General features: G+C 42.4%; 1 protein-coding gene across 1 annotated transcript; it reads right to left on the bottom strand.

The window, feature by feature from the left end:
* Positions 1 to 1,480: 1,480 nt before the first annotated feature.
* On the bottom strand, positions 1,481 to 20,667 carry LOC129853281 (glycine dehydrogenase (decarboxylating), mitochondrial-like). The gene is made up of 25 exons (XM_055919160.1): positions 20,276 to 20,667; positions 20,023 to 20,101; positions 17,594 to 17,729; positions 16,467 to 16,631; positions 15,873 to 15,950; positions 15,635 to 15,782; positions 15,234 to 15,430; positions 13,886 to 13,982; positions 12,952 to 13,057; positions 12,621 to 12,760; positions 11,529 to 11,609; positions 11,307 to 11,404; positions 9,374 to 9,458; positions 9,192 to 9,233; positions 8,699 to 8,841; positions 8,202 to 8,277; positions 7,109 to 7,234; positions 6,749 to 6,898; positions 5,000 to 5,112; positions 4,640 to 4,781; positions 4,053 to 4,164; positions 3,323 to 3,418; positions 2,991 to 3,163; positions 2,493 to 2,573; positions 1,481 to 2,377 (listed from the first exon to the last, which is right to left on the bottom strand). Exons 1-25 carry the CDS (start codon positions 20,558 to 20,560, stop codon positions 2,237 to 2,239), a joined length of 3,090 nt encoding a protein of 1,029 aa, XP_055775135.1. The 5' UTR covers positions 20,561 to 20,667; the 3' UTR covers positions 1,481 to 2,236.
* Positions 20,668 to 21,105: the final 438 nt, after the last annotated feature.

Here is a 21,105-nt window from a genome sequence, read left to right as displayed (position 1 = left end):
ATTAAACTGATTAATCATGTAACTGTAATTAACTAGGAAGTCGGGGCACCAAGGAAAATATTCAGATTACAAAGTTAGAATTGTCCGAATATAACTTTCAGATATTTTAATATCTGATCGATTAGTCTTCTGATTAATGAATCATTATTTCCCTCATGTTAGTCTCATTCCAAACGTCGTAAATTGTTGGTTATCTGCACGAACCCAGTCCTCACTATGAGTCATCTATACATCAATTGTCTTAAAATTTACTAAGTAATTCACAGAAATGCATAAACAATAGATACAAGCAAATGATAATGGAGTTTCCCTAGTGGGATAAACTGGTATCGTGGCGTGGTGGACAACTGAGGTGAGACACTACAAAGTTGATAATTATAACAATTGAAATGCTAATCCTTTGCACATGAACGCTCACTCATTTGGGAATAATTGCAATCAATATATATATTTACGCTCAGTGTGTCGTCGGGATCTGTTGAAAAGTTTGTTTCTGTTGGAGTTTGTCCCCACTCTGTCGTGGTTAGAATGGGTAGTTCAGAGTGACATTCATGTCTTTATAGAATAGATGTTTCGGCGGTTGTCGGTCTTCGCGTTCAATGATACCGAATTCCTAACTGCAGACTAGTAATTAATATCAAAGACTTGTTCTTATTCTGTCGGTATCGATATTCTAACCACGTGGTGTGGTTAAAAGATGCAGCCATCTACTCCAACCTTGGCCCTCTCCTTATCGAGGGAAGCTGGTCTGCAACCTTTAGCCATCACGTAATTGAGGGAAGCTCGGTCTGGTGATAGAAAACCTGGGTGGGGGTTGTATTCGGAAGAGCAGAAAAAGGCTGTCATGACGCCAGGTCCTAACTGTGCTCATGAGCGGTCCTCCGATTTAGTTAAACTCCAAAGGGAATCCTTCATTAAACAGTCCAAAATCACATTACACAATTTCAAACAGTATCATCCTCATTCATCTTATACAACAATTAGATGTCAACCTCATGAGGCTATTATATAAACAGCGTTATGGTAATGTGGCCGTATTGTCTCCCATGAGTTTCACAAAATTGTAGCAAACGGACCAGTTCGTAGCTGGATTCTTCACCGATCTTTTATACCTTCTCCAGAATATAAATGTTGTTCGGACCTCAAGTTCTGTGAGGTGGAAGAAATTCCTTTGTTCTCTCTATGGAAACTCTCTCTATACTGTGGCCATGAGGAGATAATCTCCTCTAGGAATTTACAACTTGAGGTCGCAGCAGCCGGAGTGTAAGAAACAGTGGGATGGTGCTTGCTGTACCCAAAGAGGGCAACGTCATGACACTAGTCAATTGTGTGTGTGTGACTGGAACTGATGCTCAAGTTTGCAAGCTCTTCAAATTGAGTCTTATACATCCTTAAATTGTGTTCCTACATGGTGGTGAATGAGTTGCAAAAATGACCTTAGTCACAAGTCGTTGTGTAATTGAATCACGCATACAGCCTGTAGATCTTACAAGTTGTCTATTTTGGGTCTAACAATCTTTACGTTGATATTCAGCACTTACTTTAAAGTCATGCACCCACAACTGTTCCCAGTTGTACAGTAAGTCACAATGTATTGAGGCTAAGCAAAGATGATCACCCAATAGGATTAACAAAAGGAATGAACTTCCTTGGGGTTCTCATGCCATGTCCATAGGCAGAGAACTGAAGTCATTCTTTGAACTAATACTTACAGCCCAATTAGTTCGATGAACATCACCTTAGTCTGTTTTGGAGATAAGAAATATCTTAATGTCCAAATGTATTAGTGTCTCAGAACAAATCATGTGAGAACGTTTTTGGTGTTTAACATTCACATCTAGATGGCAGTATTTCCTTATGTGGAAAAGAAATGACAAGTCTACTTCAAACTGAACAAGAAAAGATTGAATGTTCAATACAACTATTTTCCTTAGATCATTAAAACTATCCATAATACATATCAAGACTAGTATAAGTGATTAGGCAAACGTGTCAAAATACACATTTTAAACATTTTCATGCACAGAACACAGCAAATATTAACAAAACCCTAAAACTTGATCTACGTATTAGTCCGATCCGCTACTTTTGAACATCAAAACGTCATGAAGGGAGAGTCAAGGCAACTATTTGTAGTTGAACATTGAAATACAGAAACTACAGTGTACGATACAACTCAATGGATTTTCAGAATTTGGAAGTGTGATGATGACAACTGGTATAATGGAGGCATTTGTCATGAGGAAGCTCTCTTCTCCTCGTATGGTGACTCATACACGTCCATGGGGGGGCAGGTGCAGACCAGGTGCTGGTCACCGTAGATGTCGTCAATCCTGGAGATGGATGGCCAGAATTTGGTCTCGGGCCTCACGAATGGCTGGAAATGGGGATAACGCTCATGTAATAAACATGTTGACATTCACATGAATCATGAAAACAACCATTTTTAGTGGAGTTGGTAGTGTGTGATGTTTTCCAGAGGGAAGACTCACCAGGGGGAAAGCAGCATACTCCCTGGAGTAGGGCCTGTCCCAGGTAGAGGAGGTGATGCTTGCCAGGGAGTGAGGTGCCATCTGTGGACACAGACCCCAGTGAACACCTATTTTAGCTGGTCTGGCGACAAAGCAACTCGTGCCACATTTTAGGTGCTACCACTATAATAAAAGGTTGTCCATATCACAGGGGTATTTCTTAAACCATCTAGTGAAAAACTCCAACCCCAAATAATGTTGACTCGTCCTATTCTTGTGTGGCCAAAGAATACATAAATCAAAAATAATAATTACACTTCAGAAACCCCATCTCAAACAGACAGTTTCAAAAATGCTTGCCATTTCCTCAGAGGATGTCAACAACACAAAACAGTTAAGTTGAAACTAAACCCGATTTGACTTAGTAAAATTGCTATGAGTTTAATGACCACTGTACGTAGCTGATTGCATGGCTTGACACACAATGTGTTAGTTGTCTGAGTCAGGCCAGTGATGTACCTTCAATGGGTTAATGCGGGCATCCATCCTGCCTTCCTCGATATCTGCTATTTCCTGTCTGATTCCCATCAGCGAGTCACAGAAGCGGTCCATCTCTGCCTTGTCCTCCGACTCAGTGGGCTCGATCATCAGGGTTCCTGCCACGGGCCACGACATGGTGGGGGCATGGAAACCTGACCAAGGTCAGACACACAGGGGGATAAGAAGGCTTACGGGTAAATTCAATAAAAGTATTCCAAATTATTTTTTTTACTTAGAGTAAGAGACAAGTGGGCCATGTTGACTTTTCAGCAGTGCCCAACTATCCGTTAATGCAGTGTGTTCCAGCTCACCGTAATCCTGTAGCCTTTTTGCCACATCCACCGCTTCAATGTTTGCAGACTTCTTGAATGGCCTCACATCCAAAATAAATTCATGAGCACAAAAGCCTGTGGACCAAAACAATCGGTGTTAAAGCAACATTTTGCTAGTGTTGGCTAATTACTGAAGGACTTTATAAAGTGATGTAATCAAAAGCTAAATGTTTACTTTTATTTGGGAGTGTGACCGTCCATTACAAATGGAATATGGTTCCAAGTGACAGATGCAAAGGTATTAAAGTTTAGGAACAAAATCTAAGAAGATCATCTGGCAATAATTGTATGATCTTCTGTGCAGAAAAGATCACCGCTTTCAGTGATGTGTTCTTCTCCCTCCAGTCAGATTTGGTGACTGGTCCTGTCCACTCTGTTTTAAGTCCTGTGCAGCTTGTGCGCGTCGTAGAGGGGAAAAAGACACGTACGTGTAACTGCGAGCCTTAGCTTTCAGGAATGGGGTCATAATAGCTTATAGCTCCAACTGTTCAAAAATGTGAGCCACATTTGTAGGAAGTAAAACAGACCGCTCTGTTTGTCCCGACCGCTTTTAGCAGCTATCAAAAGGTTACTCGTGTACCCGTGGTTCTATGAACTAAATGGCACCGTTTCTCTCGCGACCCCATTTTCAAATCAAGAAATCCGACAAGGTCATGACCCCTAGTTTGGAAAACGCTGCCATACGGGGTGAATAGGAACTACCACTCACCTTTTCTGCCTTTGAAGAGGATTTTGTAGTGGCTCTCCAGTCTCTTGGCCATATAGTTGGCATTCAGGATAGCCACCTCTGTGGCGTGAACCAGCCCCTTGGCTCCCATCATCTACACAGTAGGATACAAGGGCAGGGTCTATATCGACATGTACTCAACTGATGTCGCTGCTTTAGTTGAATGTTTTCTCTCTGCATTTGCCTAGAAAGACAATTTGAGTATCCTGAAAACACTATTCTAACAAATCTATCATTATTGAAATTCCATGGCACTGAATGAACCATAAGATCCATGTTGGCATGTAATGTCATGACTTGTGTACTGGCGGCAGCTCTGCAGTGGTCACAAGCTGGCATTGCCACAGTCATAGAATCTGATTTTACACCTAACATTAACCACACTGCTAATCCTGATGCCTAACCTTAAATTAAAGACCAAAAAACACTTTTTGGATTCCATTACATTTTCACAACATAGCCAATATTGATTTGCATCTGGCCAATCTAGCCGATACCACTTAGTTCTTCCTCCAAGACAATATTCATGACAAATGTCAACCTGCTCTTAGGATAGATGTAGTACTGACCTTGATGTAAGCCCAGGAGATAGGCAGGATGGCACTGGAGCCCCAGGGGGCAGCACTGATAGTGCCCAGGGAGCTGGACATGTTGCCTGCTGACATTAAGACCACTGGGTGGCTAGGCAGGAACGGGGCGAGGTGCTCCTTCCTGTTTAACATAACTTGATTTAAAGTCAAAAGTAATTACTTATCCACTTTTTAAAATTGTGTTTTTTTGCACTAAGAGAGTAGTAGTGTTTCCTGACCAGGAAAAAAACTCCACATTTATAATGGATTTGGCCAGTCATAGATCTGCTTTTGGCAGCTTGAGTTTGTGCTTAGCCCATCAATGTGCATTTGAGGGAAACTATCCAGTTTGTCACTTACACGCCAATAGGTCCCATCCCTGGTCCTCCACCTCCGTGGGGGATACAGAAAGTCTTGTGGAGGTTCAAGTGAGAGACGTCAGATCCATAGTCACCAGGACGACACAGGCCCACCTGTAGAGTAGAGTAGAGTAGAGAGCAGAGCAGGTAGGAGAGAGCGGTGATGACAATGTGGTAGAAAAGCAATTCTCCAAAGTTACACTCATCTGCAGAAGAGGGCGCTACTGTACTCTGGGGGTAAAATGCATTAGACCTGGGTTAAAAAATAAATCAAATTGAATAGCTCAAATACACTACATGACCAAGAGTATGTGGACACCTGCTCAGGGAACATCTCATTCCAAAATCATGGGCATTATTTTTGGAGTTGGTCCCACCTTTGCTGCTATAACAGCCTCCACTCTTCTGGGAAGGCTTACCACAAGATGTTGGAACATGCAGGGGCTTCCTTCCATTCAGCCACAAGAGCATTTGAGGTCGGGCACTGATGTTGGGCGATTAAGGCTAGCTCGCAGTCAGTACTCCAATTCATCCCAAAGATGTTCGATGGGCTTGAGGTCAAGGCTCTGTGCAGGTCAGTCAAGTTCTTCCACACCGATTGACAAACCATTTCTGTATGGACCTCACTTTGTGCACGTGGGCATTGTCATGCTGAAACGTCCTACCCCAAACTGTTGCCACAAAGTTGGAAGCACAGAATTCCCTAGAATGTCATTGTATAATGTAGTGTTAAGATTACCCTTCACTGGAACTAAGGGGCCAAGCCCGAACCATGAAAAACAGCCCCAGGCCATTATTCCTCCGAACTTTACAGTTGGCACTATGCATTTGGGCAGGTAGCGTTCTCCTGGCATCCGCCAAACCAGAGTCCAATGGCAGCGAGCTTTACATCACTCCAGCAGACTCTTGGCATTGCACATGGTGATCTTAGGCTTGTGTGGCTGCTCGGCCATGGAAACCCATTCCATGAAGCACCCGACGAACAGTTCTTCTTTCACATTGCTTCCAGAGGCAGTTTGTAACTAAGTGCCGAATGTTGTAACCGAGAACAGACGTTTTTTTACACTCTACGTGCACTCGGTGGTCCCGTTCTGTGAGCTTGTGGGGCATACCACTTTGCGGCTGAGCCGTTGTTGCTCATAGACATTTCCACTTTACAATAGCAGCACTTACAGTTGACTGGGGCAGCTCTAGCAGGGCAGAAATTTGACAGACTGACTTGTTGGAAAGGAGGCATTCTATGACAGTGCCAAGTTGAAAGTCACTGAGCTCTTCAGTATGGGCCATTCTACTGCCAATGTTTGTTTATGGAGATTACATGGCTGTGTGCTCAATTTTATACACCGGTCAGCAACAGATGTGGCTGAAATAGCCAAATCCACTAATTTGAAGGGATGTCCACATATTTTTGGCCATGTAGTGTATTTATGCTTTAGAATGGCACTTCCTGTTTTGGCGGGAAATACTGGCTTACCCGGAGAGAAAAGTGATTTATTCTCAGGATGGAACATTTGTAAAATACTGAAAATATTCAACCGTATGCTGTAGAATAGTGCAATCCCTGAGACACTTGTAAAAAATATATACATACTTTCATAAGGTTCTTTCAAATACACTTCTGTAATATAACTCAATATTAAAATAATGTGCCCATGATTCAATTAACATGTGGATAAGCAACCCAATTTGTTTGTTTTACCATAAAAGGTCTTTCAACAGTTTTAGTACACAGCTTATACTCTTCTCTCACCTGTGCGTTCATATTAGCACCGTCCAGGTAGACCTGTCCTCCGTTCTGGTGGATGAGATTGCAGACATCATCAATCCTCTCCTCAAACACACCGAAGGTGGAGGGGTACGTGATCATCATGGCTGCCAGGTTAGCCTTGTGTTTGTCCACCTGAGAGGGGAATAATGCTCTGCAACATGACAGTCCACTTTTAAGGGGGGGGGGGGGGGGGTTAATTGACTGCCAATTGCACTACCAGTACATAGTGAGTGACCTGACTGTCGGGCCATCATGTTCAGCAATGATTTTTTAGTGCGGCTGGTTAGATTGAAAGGCTACTCTAACAGTGAGCTGAGCAGAATCACTCCAACCAGCTCTTACCAGTGCCTTGAGATTTGCCATGTCAATGTTGCCATCCTTGTCCACCTCCACCACCTGCACCTTCATGCCAGCCATCTGGGCACTGGCCGGGTTGGTACCATGGGCTGACTTGGGAATCAGACAAACCTGAGCAAAAGGAAAATATCAGAAACAGTTACACTCAGACCATCAAAGTAAAAGAGAATTAGGCCTAAACAAGTCAACCATTAGATATGCAATCACAGTCATAAGATTTCGAAGCGCAAATCTCCAATTGACAGCAAACATGATTTAAAATACGTCGTCAATTTATTTTCTCTCTTTTATAAGGAGACTTATTTTGACATTTTGCAATATTGTCACACAAGGTCACCCAGACCTGTGTGTTTGTTCGGTAACGTTTACACCCCCCCCCCCCCCCCCCCCCCCCCTAACAGGAAAAACAAACTGAGCTCAATATATTTTGCCCATGACTTGCAGTTCACAAAAAACACCAAATATGGGATCTTGGAATCAAGTAACTTCCAGACAGTGTGGTATTTTCTGTCCCTTATTTGCACAACTGTGGACCTTGACTGTTTCAAGAGCTCACGCCACTATCAAAGAAGTGCTTATAATAGTTAAAAAATAAAGGCCAAATTACAAAACTGGAAAGCTACTTGAACGAGCAGTCTTATCTTCGGTCACTGTTCTATCATATTCCCATCACCAGATGTACTCAAGCCACTTCAACCCAGCACATTGTGACACTTGGGGCCTTTCAAAGTTCCTGTAGAAGTATCCAAAACAACTCTTCTTCAGATTGAGCTTTTCCAATACAATGTCTGTTGACAAACAAGTGATTGTACTTAAAACGAGTCCCTTTATGTCTTTACATGTGATAAATGATTATAGGTGGGTCTAAGTATCATGTATTACATACAGGTTGTTTACAGGGAAATGGGTGCAAACATTCTGACTGAAAATTAATTAAGGTCATTTGTAGTACGCAAACCCCAACATGTACTTTGATATAATGTTATAACAATTAACCAAGGGTGGGTTATTTTGAATCTACAGGGCCTAGCATGTGTGCTAGCAAAGATGTGTTTAGTTTCATCAGAACCATACTTACTGTTCTATGGGCCTCTCCTTTAGAGTTCAGGTAGGCTTTGATGGCCGCGAGGCCAGCGTATTCTCCCTGAGCACCACTGAAAGACGAGGTTATACAGTCTTAATGTACCAGACATGCTCACAGACACATGCTCCCAGTGAAGTCTCAGCATAATCAAACGTGCCGAGTTCAAAGGTTAGTCTATATGAGCGTCATAGTAACTGTAAAGGAAAAGCATGGAATAAGAGTTGAACAACCAGGCCGCTATCTTTCCAGGCCAATGTAGCAAGATGTGCTTTTCATCAGCCCCATTTATACTGATAAGTGGGGGACTTGGAACCATAGTTATCAGCCACAAACTGAGTTATATGATCAAGTGAAATTAATCAATTGGACAATGTGGTATGTGTAACAGAGGGCGACAGGAAAATCGCGCTCGGATGAGGAGTCTGGGAAACTGAAATCCCAGTTGGTCATGAATACCCCAGACTGAATATTGCTGTCAGTGAGGGGCTTACCTGTTGGGTTGGAATGAGATCTTGTCATAGCCAGTCACCTCACAGAGATCCTTCTCCAGCTGCCTGAAGAGCTGCTGATAACCCTCAGCCTGGTCCAGGGGACAGAAGGGGTGAAGGTTGGCAAACTCCTTCCAGGTGATGGGCTAAAAACAGTGGGAAAGAGAGAACAAAGGGAGAAATATGGGAAATGACAGTCAGCGATGTCTTTGACAAAACAGTGTACATAAGGTAAGCTAGTGTTTTTCACAACACAACCACCATAAGGAGAAAGAAAATATTAATTAATCAGGGTTGGGGTCAACTCAAATCGAAGAGTCAATTCAGGAACTGATTTGAATTTAAAAATGGAAACTTTTAGAATAAATAGCTTTTACTTTTAAGTTTATTGGGAAATCATTGCAAGCTAAAGCCCTTTAATTATTGATGCAATCTCAGTACTTCCTGAATTGATTGCCTTCTAACCGAATTGACCCCAACCCTGATATTAACTCACCATGAGCTCTGAAGAACTGTTTAGCTTCATTGTGCAGGAACCCTGACATGGAAAACAAAATGGATATCACAAATGGCGTCGGTAGGTTTTTAGTATTTAGACCATGTAAAAAAAGCTTACGTGAAATTATTTTTTTTTTAATAAAAAAAAAACAAACATTTCTTTGCTTTCCCATAACTCACCAGTGGAATCATGCTGTGAACCAGAGAGATGTCCTTGTTCTCCAAGCGTTTCATGTAGCGCACAATGTTGGTCTCCGAATGGTAACTGCATGGGATGAAAAATAGGAGTGAATCAAGATATGTTTTAGGCCTAATGTGTTATTTTACTTTAATAACCTTAGTGCTTAAACCCTGTATTATCCCTTATACAGTACCAGTCAAAAGTTGACACCTACTCAATCCAGGGTTTTTCTTTATTTTTACATTGTAGAATAATAGTGAAGACATCAAAACTATGAAATAACACGTATGGAATCATGTAGTAACCAAATAAAGTGCGAAACAAATGAAAATATTGTATATTTGAGATTCTTCAAAGTAGCCACCATTTGTCTTGATGACAGCTTTGCACTCTTGGCATTCTCTTAACCAGCTTCATGAGATAGTCACCTGGAATGCATTTCAATTAACAGGTGTGCCTTGTTAATTTGTGGAATTTCTTTCCTTCTTAATGCGTTTGAGCCAATCAGTTGTGTTAGTGACAAGGTAGGGGTGGTATACAGAAGATAGCCCTATTTGGTAAAATACCAAGTTCATTTTATGGCAAGAACAGCTCAAATAAGCAAAGAGAAACGACAGTAAATCATTACTTTAAGACAGTCAGTCTGGAACATTTCAAGAACTTTGAAAGTTTCTTCAAGTGCAATCGCAAAAACCATCAAGCGCTATGATGAAACTGGCTCTCATAAGGACCGCCACAGGAAAGGAAGACCCAGAGTTACCTCTGCTGCAGAGGATAAGTTCATTAGAGTTACCGGCCTCAGAAATTGCAGCCCAAATAAATGCTTCAGAGTTCAAGTAACAGACACATTTCAACATCAACTGCTCAGAGGAAACTGTGTGAAATCAGGCCTTCATGGCCAAACTGCTGCAAAGAAACCACTACTAAAGAACACCAATAATAAGAAGAGACTTGCTTGGGCCAAGAAACATGAGCAATGGACATTAGACCGGTGGAAATGTGTCCTTTGGTCTGATGAGTCCAAATTTGCGATTTTTGGTTTCAACCGCCGTGTCTTTGTGAGACGCAGAGTAAGAGAACGGATGATCTCTGCATGTGTGGTTCCCACCGTGAAGTATGGAGGAGGTGTGATGGTGCTTTGTTGGTGACACTGTCTGATTTATTTATAATTCAAGGCACACTTAACAAGCATGGCTCCCACAGCATTCTGCAGCGATACGCCATCCCATCTGGTTTGCGCTTAGTGGGACTATCATTTGTTTTTCAACAAGACAATGACACAACACACATCCAGGCTGTGTAAGGGCTATTTGACCAAGAAGGAGAGTGAGTGCTGCGTCAGATGACCTGCCCTCCACAATCACCCGACCTCAACCCAATTGAGATGGTTTGGGATGAGTTGGACTGCAGACTGAAGGAAAAGTAGCCAACAAATGCTCAGCATATGTGGGAACTGTTGGAAAAGCATTCTAGGTGAAGCTGGTTGAGAGAATGCCAAGAGTGTGCAAAGCAAAGGGTGGCTACTTTGAAGAGTCTAAAATATATTTTTGTTTAACACTTTTGTTTACTACATGAATCCATATGTGTTATTTCATAGTTTTGAAGTCTTCACTATTATTCTACAATGTAGGAAATAGTAAAATAAAGAAAAACCCTTGAATGAGTAGGTGCGTCCAAACTTTCTACTGGTACTATATGTGTAACAACCTTATGCTATCAGTGCAAGGAATTATTCTACTAAGCATCAACTGTAGTTTGGGACAACAAAGACAATAATCACGGAACGTCACCTAATGTCTCTCACCAGTCTGGTGTCATTATACTGATAATACTATCATCACTGAGAACACAAGTCATCAACAGTTATGGCATAACAAGCTCATCCTTATTACGGCAAATATTGTAATATGTGGCAGCTACAAACAGACCAACCTGTTGAAGACTGTGTGAACGAGGTACTTGCTGGTCCTCTTGAAAGGACTACCCATAATGCCTTTCACCCTTTCACCCATCTTCTCAGCAATCAGCTCCTGTAAATTGAGATTTAAAAGAAATGTGATATTTGTCCTATTGCTTCAAGATGGACCTTTGCACTCTCTTAAGAAGGCAATGCTGAATATATGCATAATCTTATTCCATTGAAAGCAAACGTACCGCTGAGGATTCACATCCAAAGACCCAGAGCAGATCGTCCAAGTCTCTCTCCGTCACGGTCTCATCCAGAGACACACCTAACTAGGTAAACAAATAAATAATTTCAACAAAAAGTCACCTTGTCCGAGAGATTTACATGGTTATCAAAACATCACGCCAGGGTAAGCCTAAATGAAACACAGCCCTTATTTTAAGTGTTTCTAAAATCCCCTATGGGAAAAATGTATGTTACAAAAACAATTGGAACCATTTCCCTGTTTGACTGCTAGGTTATGACACCGCCACTGTGGAGCTCTATGCTTCTGTGTCCTTTAATGACAATGTATTCTAACACGGAACCCAAACAGGCTGCGAGCGTGCGCCATCGTGCATAAATGTATTTTGTCCCCCTAAACCAAACGCGATCACGACATGCTGGTTAAAATATCAAAACAAACTCTGAACCAATGACATTAATTTGGGAAAAGGTCAAAAAGCATTAAACATGTATGGCAATTTAGCTAGTTAATTTGTCCTATTTAGCTAGCTTGCTGTTGCTAGCTAATTTGTCCTGGGATATGAACATTGAGTTGTTATTTTACCTGAAATGCACAAGGTCCTCTACTCCGACAATTAATCCACACATAAAACGGCCAACCGAATCGTTTCTAGTCATCTCTCCTCCTTCCAGGCTTTTTCATCTTTGAACTTATATGGTGATCGGCATCTAAACGTTTATAGTATTACCACGACGACCGGCAAAACATTTCATTTTTCAATCACCCACGTGGGTATAACCAATGAAGAGATGGCACCTGCTTCTATAAACCAATGAGGAGATGGGAGAGGCAGGACTTGCAGCGCGATCTGTGTCAGAAATAGAAAGGAGTTCCATTTTAGCCCTTGGCATCGCAGATGCTCATTGGCGCCCGCGAGCAGTGTGGGTGGAATAATTGAATAACATGGATTTCTAAATTTATTTTGCGACGCTCGCGCATGCGACGTGTCCGGTCTGGTCAGCATGTAAGGGTCAAACGTTGTCAATAAAGCACATGGGAACACTGTGTGGATGTGAATGTAATTTGTTCCCAAACTGTATCTGTTACTACTCACCACTCCCTCACTGTAGACACGCAGATTAATCTCCCTTTGGACAGCCCTCTCCAGGATGTCCTTGGCTGCCACACTGCAGCCAACCTTCAGCGTGTCGAAGAATATCTCACTGTGCAGCCTGTGTCCGGCCCGCTTCAGACCTGATACAAAAGGAGGGAGAGAGACATTTCTAAAAACTCAAAGAATACATTTGTAAATCATCTGAAAATAAGCAATGTTACCATTGTCTTTCTCAATGCACCCTTATAGTTGAAATTTGCTAACCATTGATTGATCGTAAAAGTTGTGACGTAAAAATGGATCTGTGTAGTCAGGGTGTCGGAGGACATACCTTCAGCCAGTATCAGTGCAGCATTGTGTGTCCTCTCAGCAATGTGCTTTAAGCCCTGGGGTCCATGATACACCCCAAACATGGCTGCCATGTTGGCCAGCAGAGCCTGAAAGACAGATACATTTGAAGGTGAGAAACTTTCCTTAAAAAAAATAAATACTAATCATTTATAAATGAAGACAACCACTGCATTGAGATTTTTTACACAAACAAACTTTCATAAGAGTTGAATACACTAAGTTAACAATCCTGTTCTGGGGCAAAGCGTGTCGGTATTGGGGGGGGGGGGGGGGGTGTAAAGCATGCCGGTATTGAGGGGGGGGGGGGGGGGGTGTAAAGCGTGTCGTTATTGAGGGGGGGGTGCAAAGCGTGTCGGTATTGAGGGGGGGGTGTAAAGCGTGTCGGTATTGAGGGGGGGGGGTGTAAACCGTGTCGGTATTGAGGGGGGGGGGTGTAAAGCGTGTCGGTATTGAGGGGGGGGGGTGTAAAGCGTGTCGGTATTGAGGGGGGGGGGGTGTAAAGCGTGTCGGTATTGAGGGGGGGGGTGTAAAGCGTGTCGGTATTGAGGGGGGGGGGGTGTAAAGCGTGTCGTTATTGAGGGGGGGGTGCAAAGCGTGTCGGTATTGAGGGGGGGTGTAAAGCGTGTCGGTATTGGGGGGGGGGGTGTAAACCGTGTCGGTATTGAGGGGGGGGGGTGTAAAGCGTGTCGGTATTGAGGGGGGGGGTGTAAAGCGTGTCGGTATTGAGGGGGGGGGGGGTGTAAAGCGTGTCGGTATTGAGGGGGGGGTGTAAAGCGTGTCGGTATTGAGGGGGTGTACAGCGTGTCGGTATTGAGGGGGTGTACAGCGTGTCGGTATTGGGAGGGGGGTGTACAGCGTGTCGGTATTGGGGGGTATACAACGTGTCGATATGGGGGGGGGGGGTTGTACAGAACCTGTGCAGTACAGATGTTGCTGGTGGCCTTGTCTCTACGTATGTGCTGCTCTCTGGTCTGCAGAGCCAGACGGTACACCTCCTTACCAGCTGCATCCCTGCAGACGAACAAGGGACATTTCAAACCAATGTGCATGGAGATAGTCTTTATGTGTATGTGCATGCTGTATATTTCAGTCTTTTCCATTGTGAACAAGAATTACCGTAATTGCTGGACTATTAAGCGCACCTGAATATAAGCCGCACCCACTGAATTTTTATTTTGTTTTTATTTTGTACATAAATAAGCCGCACGTGTCTATAAGCCGCAGGTGCCTACCGGTACATTGTCCCGTGTACATTGTCCCGTGTAGCTCAGTTGGTAGAGCATGGCGCTTGCAACGCCAGGATTGTGGGTTCGATTCCCACGGGGGGCCAGTACAAAAAAAAAAGTATTAATGTATGTACTTGTAAGTCGCTCTGGATAAGAGCGTCTGCTAAATGACTTAAATGTAAATGTACATTGAAACAAATGAACTTTACACAGCCTTTAAACGAAACACGGCTTGTAACAAAAATAAATAGGCTTTAACGAAACACAGCTTGTAACAAAAATAAATAGGCTTTAACGAAACAGGCTTGTAACATTTTTTTTTTTTTAAATAGCAGTAAACAATAGCCTACCAAGAAAGTCCTTGGTCACTATCTTCCTCCTGTGCACTGAAACCACTGAAGTCATCTCCTTTGGTGTCTGAGTTGAATAGCCTCAGAATTGCTTCATCCGATGTTGGATCGTTTTCATTGCGCTCTCCTCACTTTCATCCGGAGGCAAACTCATCCAAGCCTCAATTTCTAGTTCGGGCCATCTGCTTTTCTTTCCTCTGAAAACTTTTGTTGTCTTTTTGCACTAAGTCAGTTTCTCACGCTGCTGTTTCCAACGTCTTATCATCGACTCATTAAGGCTCCCGTGCAGCAGCACTATTTCCTTTTCCAACAGCCAGATCGATCGCCTTCAAATTGAAAGCTGCATCATATGCATTTCTCTGTGTCTTTGCCATGATGAGGGTGACAAAATGACTACCGTAATCAGAATGATGGAAAGTTTGAGTGCGCTCGATTTACGTCACATTATGTGACGGTGCTCAGTTTTTTGGCGGCATGAATTTGTGAAAGCGGGAAAAATCCATAAATTAGCCGCGTCATTGTATAAAGCGCAAGGTTCATAGCGTGGGAAAAAAGTAGCGGCTTATAGTCCGGAAATTACGGTATATACAGTCAATCAACATGTTTATAAAGCCCAAGATTGAACAATCTCAAGAGATCTGACTTCCATTCTGAACATGGCCCATGTGAATCTTAAGGGCTCTCACCTGGTCACTCCCACCATCCTGCCAGGCATCATCCTGACCAGGTTTTCTTTGACAGAGAAGAAAGCAGCGTGGGGACCACCGTAGCAGAGTGGTACTCCGAACCTCTGGGAGCTGCCCAGGGCGATGTCCACCCCAAACTCTCCAGGGGGGCGCAGCACACACAGGGCCAGCAGGTCGGTGGCACAGCAAGCCAGAGCCTGCAGGGATGAGAGACGGGGAGTCTTCAAACAAGTCACTTCGGACCAAACTGGAATCACCACATAATGAGGGGTCCTTTCCTACCAAACGAGGAGCAACAAATCCAAAATAACACTACCAAACCCCAACCCACAATCACTTTAAAATAGCATCCTAGGTTAATAAACGGTTACTACCAATGTCAGACGTGGCAGCTCCCTTACCCCTCCCTTGTGAGCACGGTCCACCAGCGCAGTGAAATCCTCCACTCTGCCGTCGGTGTCTGGGTACTGGAACAGCACACCGCTCACATCCTTCCCACTGAAGTCCATCTCATGAGGCAGCTTCAGCACCGTCTTGACCCCGATGTAGCTGTTGGTCAACAATCAGAGCACCCATAATGAGGATGCTGCTTTCAGTACACAGTTCTAACCTTGGTGAAGCTATGAAGGATGTCCGTACTTGGCTCTGGTCTGCACCACAGCAATCGTCTGAGGGTGGCATCGTGAGTCGATGTAGAACGTCCTCCTCTTGTTCTGTCTGTAGGGAACATAAACAATTAAAGACGCAATATGTCACTTTTTGGGCAGCCTGACCAAATCCACATTGACAGATCTATAACTGAATTTCTCTCTCATTGAAAGCAAATCTAAGAAGCCGTAGATCTGTTCTATGTGCATTATTTCTATGCTTCCCGTTCTTACGTTTTGTTTTAGTGTCTTTAACTTTTGTACATCAGCTTCAAACAATCTTCTTGGTTATGGAAAACATTTCACAGCGGTTTAGATGGTACAATGATTCTCTACACTATACTTGCTTGTTTTGTCACAAATTTGGTTTTGCAAATTTTAGAAACCAGGAAATGGAGCAGCGATTTCTGCATAGTGCACCTTTAACATGTGTAGGGCCAGGAGTTTTTCCTGACAAAGTAACCTCATCAGGAGAAACTCTGGGCCTTATTTATAGACTATAACTAGACCCTATACATGAACGATACTAAATTAACTACCCTTTAATGGTCAGCCACTATTTCTCTTATGTTTATTCTCCCCTCACCTATGGCAGAGCTGCATGGCCTCAGCGGCAGCTGTCGCCTCATCCAGCAGAGAGGCGTTGGCCACAGCCATGCCCGTGATGTCACAGATCATGGTCTGGTAGTTGAGCAGACTCTCTAGGCGACCCTGAGCCACCTCAGGCTGGTAGGGGGTGTACTGTGTTACCCTGAGGAGAACAGGAGACACAGAGAAATTATTACGCATTACATGTACTTGCTACGATTGTGATATGTGATTGTCTCACCTAGCTATGTTAAGAGGAATGCACTAATCGCTCTGGGTAAATGACAAAAATATTTATTAAATGTAAGAATGTATTACAATACACAGAAAAACCAAACTCTTTTTCAAGGAATCGAGATACTAGGGTGAAATGGGTGGAAGTTTATGAAAATAAAGAAAAAGTCAGTGCTGTCTTGTTTTAAGTCGGACAAAAAACAGATCCCAAGATCCCACATTGGGGCGGCAGGGTAGCCTAGTGGTTAGAGCGTTGGGCTAGTAACCGAAAGGTTGCAAGTTCGAATCCCCGAGCTGACAAGGTAGAAATCTGTCCTTCTGCCCCTGAAAATAAGAATTTGTTCTTAACTGACTTGCCTAGTTAAATAAAGGTAAAATACATTTAAAAAATAAAAAACATGTGAGGATGTAATTTAATGCAGTGCAAACCTAAACTGGAAACTTCAGCCTCAAGTCAAAAGTTGTATTTGATTAGGGGCACGTTTTTCAGCAATGTAGCAACTAGTGATTTAATGACAAGTGTAACAGTTTAACTTTAGTCCGTCCCCTCGCCCCGGCGCGAACCAGGGACCCTCTGCACAGAGACAACAGTCACCCACAAAGCATCGTTACCCATCGCTCCACAAAAGCCGCGGCCCTTGCGGAGCAAGGGGAACCACTACTTCAAGGCCTCAGAGCAAGTAACGTCACCGATTGAAAGGCTATTAGCACGCAACACCGCTAACTAGCTAGCCATTTCACATCGGTTACACAAGCAGAAGCCCATACATATATGCACCTTGAGTGCACAATCAAACAGTATCTTGCCCTACTGATGGAGACAACTTGGCTAGATGCAGAACAAATAACAACTCTTTTGTTTTTGTGTGTTTGTACCAAAGTGACCGTTACCATCCTGAATTCTCCAGAAGGTTTCTCTGTATAACTGGAGGCACTGAGCAGTTGTAGTAGCCCATTCCGATATAAGACCTCCACACCTTGTTCTTTGATGCAATCTTTTGGAGATGCTCCAAGACTTCATTCTCGCCTGCAGAAATAGAGATCACAATTGCATCACATATATTTGAGGAAAAAGTGCATTAAACAATTATACCCATATATTTTCTGAACAAACCACTGAAACGAATGGGCAGTAACATCATATAGCATCAGATTCACTGTCATAATAGAGTGGAAAGGAAAACAGCTTTGTGTACTCCACGTCACTGTCGTGTTCTCTGTGAACTGTACACAACATTTCTGTGCGTGTAGAATGCACTTCATTTGTGCATCATATTACTATCTATTGTAGGGGACAATTATGTGCAACATATGGGCCCTTTCCCAAAGGTTAGTAATCTAGCCTTATTCTCCAGTGCTGTAGGGGAGATCAACCAATACACACCTAGACACTGGAATTCCTCAGGCATTCCGTCACTGCTTAGCAACACCCTCAGCAAGGAATGGACAATACTACCCTTCAATCGAGTGCCCAAAGTACTCTCAGGATGAGCATTTCTCTGGTGATTTCTAATGAGGTATACCACCATACGATCAGAAAATGGTGAACATTTGCAGTTTGAGTTTAGGTGGCAAGGAATTTAACTGTAATTTAATTTACTGTGGCGCTGCACATTTCATTAGAGAGGACAGTTTTCCCATGGTCCCAAAGTTCCTCAAAGCATCAGAAAAGCCTGATTCAGAACCATCCAGCACATCTATTGTTGTGAAGAGAATCCCTTGCTGGCTTTGCAAACCAAGCCCCCCCAAAGCTGAACAAGCAAAAAGCAGTATGGCCTCCAGTTTGTTCCGTCAGCATGGTTAGCTACATAATGGAACAAGACAGAAAGGAGTGACCGAGGGTGGTCTTAGAACCCCCCTCGACGTTCTTATTAAGCATTGTGAATATTAAGTCAATCATTTTGCATAACAATAATGTTGGAAACTCCCCAAATAGCAGATAAGTGTCATTTTATATAATCTGATCAGTAAGTGTTATTTTATATCATCTGATCAGTAAGTAGTACAGTGGTATTTAAGTACACTAGGCCAAGCCTCCATTACCAATTTAATTACTTTTCTCTCACCATGTTGAGCACTGCTGGAAAAGCAGGATAGTGAAAACAATGACTAATGTAACTGATGCAAAACAGAAAATTATGCAGCAATAATACTAGAGATTTTGACAGCTGAGAGTTACAATACATGACATTAACACCCCAAAACGAGTAGTTTGTATTACATTGATTATTGTAGAGATGGGTCACTGGTAAGAGTGCATCATCAATGTGGCCTGGTGAGAATATTGGCAAAATAAGAATCATCTTTGATGTGCCTTTCGATAAATTGTCATCAGCAATACTTTTGTCTGTTTTCAAATTACTTTGCTTAATTAAATATTGTATATTATGGCCATATTGTCAGTTGCTTTAGAACAATGTTTTTAATAAATGCAATCCATTACACAGAACAAGGTAAATTAGTAATACAATGTACTGTACTTGTCCAGAATAGTATTTTTATAGCCTTGTAAATCTCAAGTGATAACAGTATGAGACGTCAGTCTCCGGTGGAATTATGCAGGGGTTTGCCAGGGAAATATGCCTAGTAAGTGTTTTGTAGACAATAAACTATTATTGATATTAAGACATTTAAAAGGTCTCCTAATTCTCTTAATCGATTGTAAATCCGTCTGTCTATTATTAAATGTAAAAAAAAAAAAAATATTAAAGTAAGAATACCAAAACCCATCAAATTAACCATATTAGGAATTCCATGAAGCTCGTTTGCACATGTCATTCGTCTGTGATGTAATGTTAACGCTATAACCAGTATGAACTGGACTTGGGACAGGAGCTCAAGGCTGAACTTTACACTCCAATTGCCATCCTATTAGCATCCGCTTCCCAACAGGAGATTGGTGCTGCTCGTTGAGTTCCGCAAAAACAACTCCAAATATGTTCAAAGGAAGACTTAACGGTGAAGAGGGCTTCACAATAGGAGTGCAACCTACATTTCAGCCAGTCGCTTGCTTGGCTTGATTTACAATGTGAAAAGAAAACTCAGACCAGCAAAATAGGCAGACAAAACATAAAAGCAAATAAAACGTATCAAGATTACATTTGACGGGGAAATCAACAACAATATTGAAACGCACTTGAAAAACAAAATCATACCAGAAGCGGGAATTTTATAACACGATGAGGCAATATATATATATATATATATATATATATATATATATATATATATATATATATATATATAGCGAGAGAGAGAACACACACACACATCAACAATAACACGTGCTGTTAAAGATGATGGAAAGAAGATAAACTTACAGAGAGGATCATCCATTTTCATACTTCTTTGAATGCGGATGGATTCTGGAACTGTATCTTCTATCAACTGGGCGATTGACTGTAAAACAATGTATAGATCACAAAAAATCGCACTAAAACTATATACATTGTTGAAAGTTCAGCTGTTTATGACAAGAAACATGCAAGAGCGCCTGCAAGGCATTAGATCGACACATTAGCCTACTTCTTGTCCTATCAATTCTCTATTTATCCAAATGTTTATAAATCTTACCTCAAGTCCAAGAACATCCAGCATCTCCCTTTTCTCCCTTTCGCCTGGACCAATATGTCTCTCAGCAAAATCATCGTGTCTCGGCAGTATTCTGTCTATCTGTCTGGAAGAAGCATAGACTGCAGACATCCGAAGACCGCGGACAGTTACAAAAGCATTGCGGTTTGGGATTCTAGTCTGTAGTTTCACAAAAAGTCGGCTTTGACCAGATATATGTCTGCAAGGTGCATGTGAATTCAACGATTTGGCGAATAGGATCCCCCAAGACTTTGCACAGCTTTGCATTTTTAACTCACTAAAACAAAAAGCTATTAAAAAAAATCGTTCACGCTGCCGACCTCAACTGAATCCCTCAGACATGTGATTTCTCCCAAAGTCTCTGCAATCTACTTCAAACTGCTTAGTTTATACGCCTGCCCCTTAAAAAAGAACTAACCAATCGATATGAGAAAGGTCGCTGACGCGCTGACGAGCCCCAGTCAAACAGCTGCAGTGAACTTTCTCACCTGCCCGCCTACTGTAAATAAAACGAATCCGCTGCTTTGTATCGGGCGACCATCATCTCCCGCCAGTTAGCTGTCAGTTGGAGCGAAAATGCTGTGTTTTGTATTAATTCAAATGTATTACATGTTTACAACCATAGCAAGAGCGCTCGAAACGACATGCCAATGCAGTATGCTTGTGCATGTGTAGGGGAATCGTCTAAGTAAGTAAACAGTGCAATCCCATTAGGTACAAAATGTGTGTTTTAAATCTTTATCTCAATTATTTTATTTTCATTATTTTGTAATGCGCCCTCCTTGGGTAATATTCACAGGGCCACCAGGAGG

Source organism: Salvelinus fontinalis, chromosome 4 (assembly GCF_029448725.1).
Source record: "Salvelinus fontinalis isolate EN_2023a chromosome 4, ASM2944872v1, whole genome shotgun sequence".
NCBI classification, from domain to species: Eukaryota; Metazoa; Chordata; class Actinopteri; order Salmoniformes; family Salmonidae; genus Salvelinus; species Salvelinus fontinalis.
This window is presented reverse-complemented; position numbering and strand designations above follow the sequence as displayed.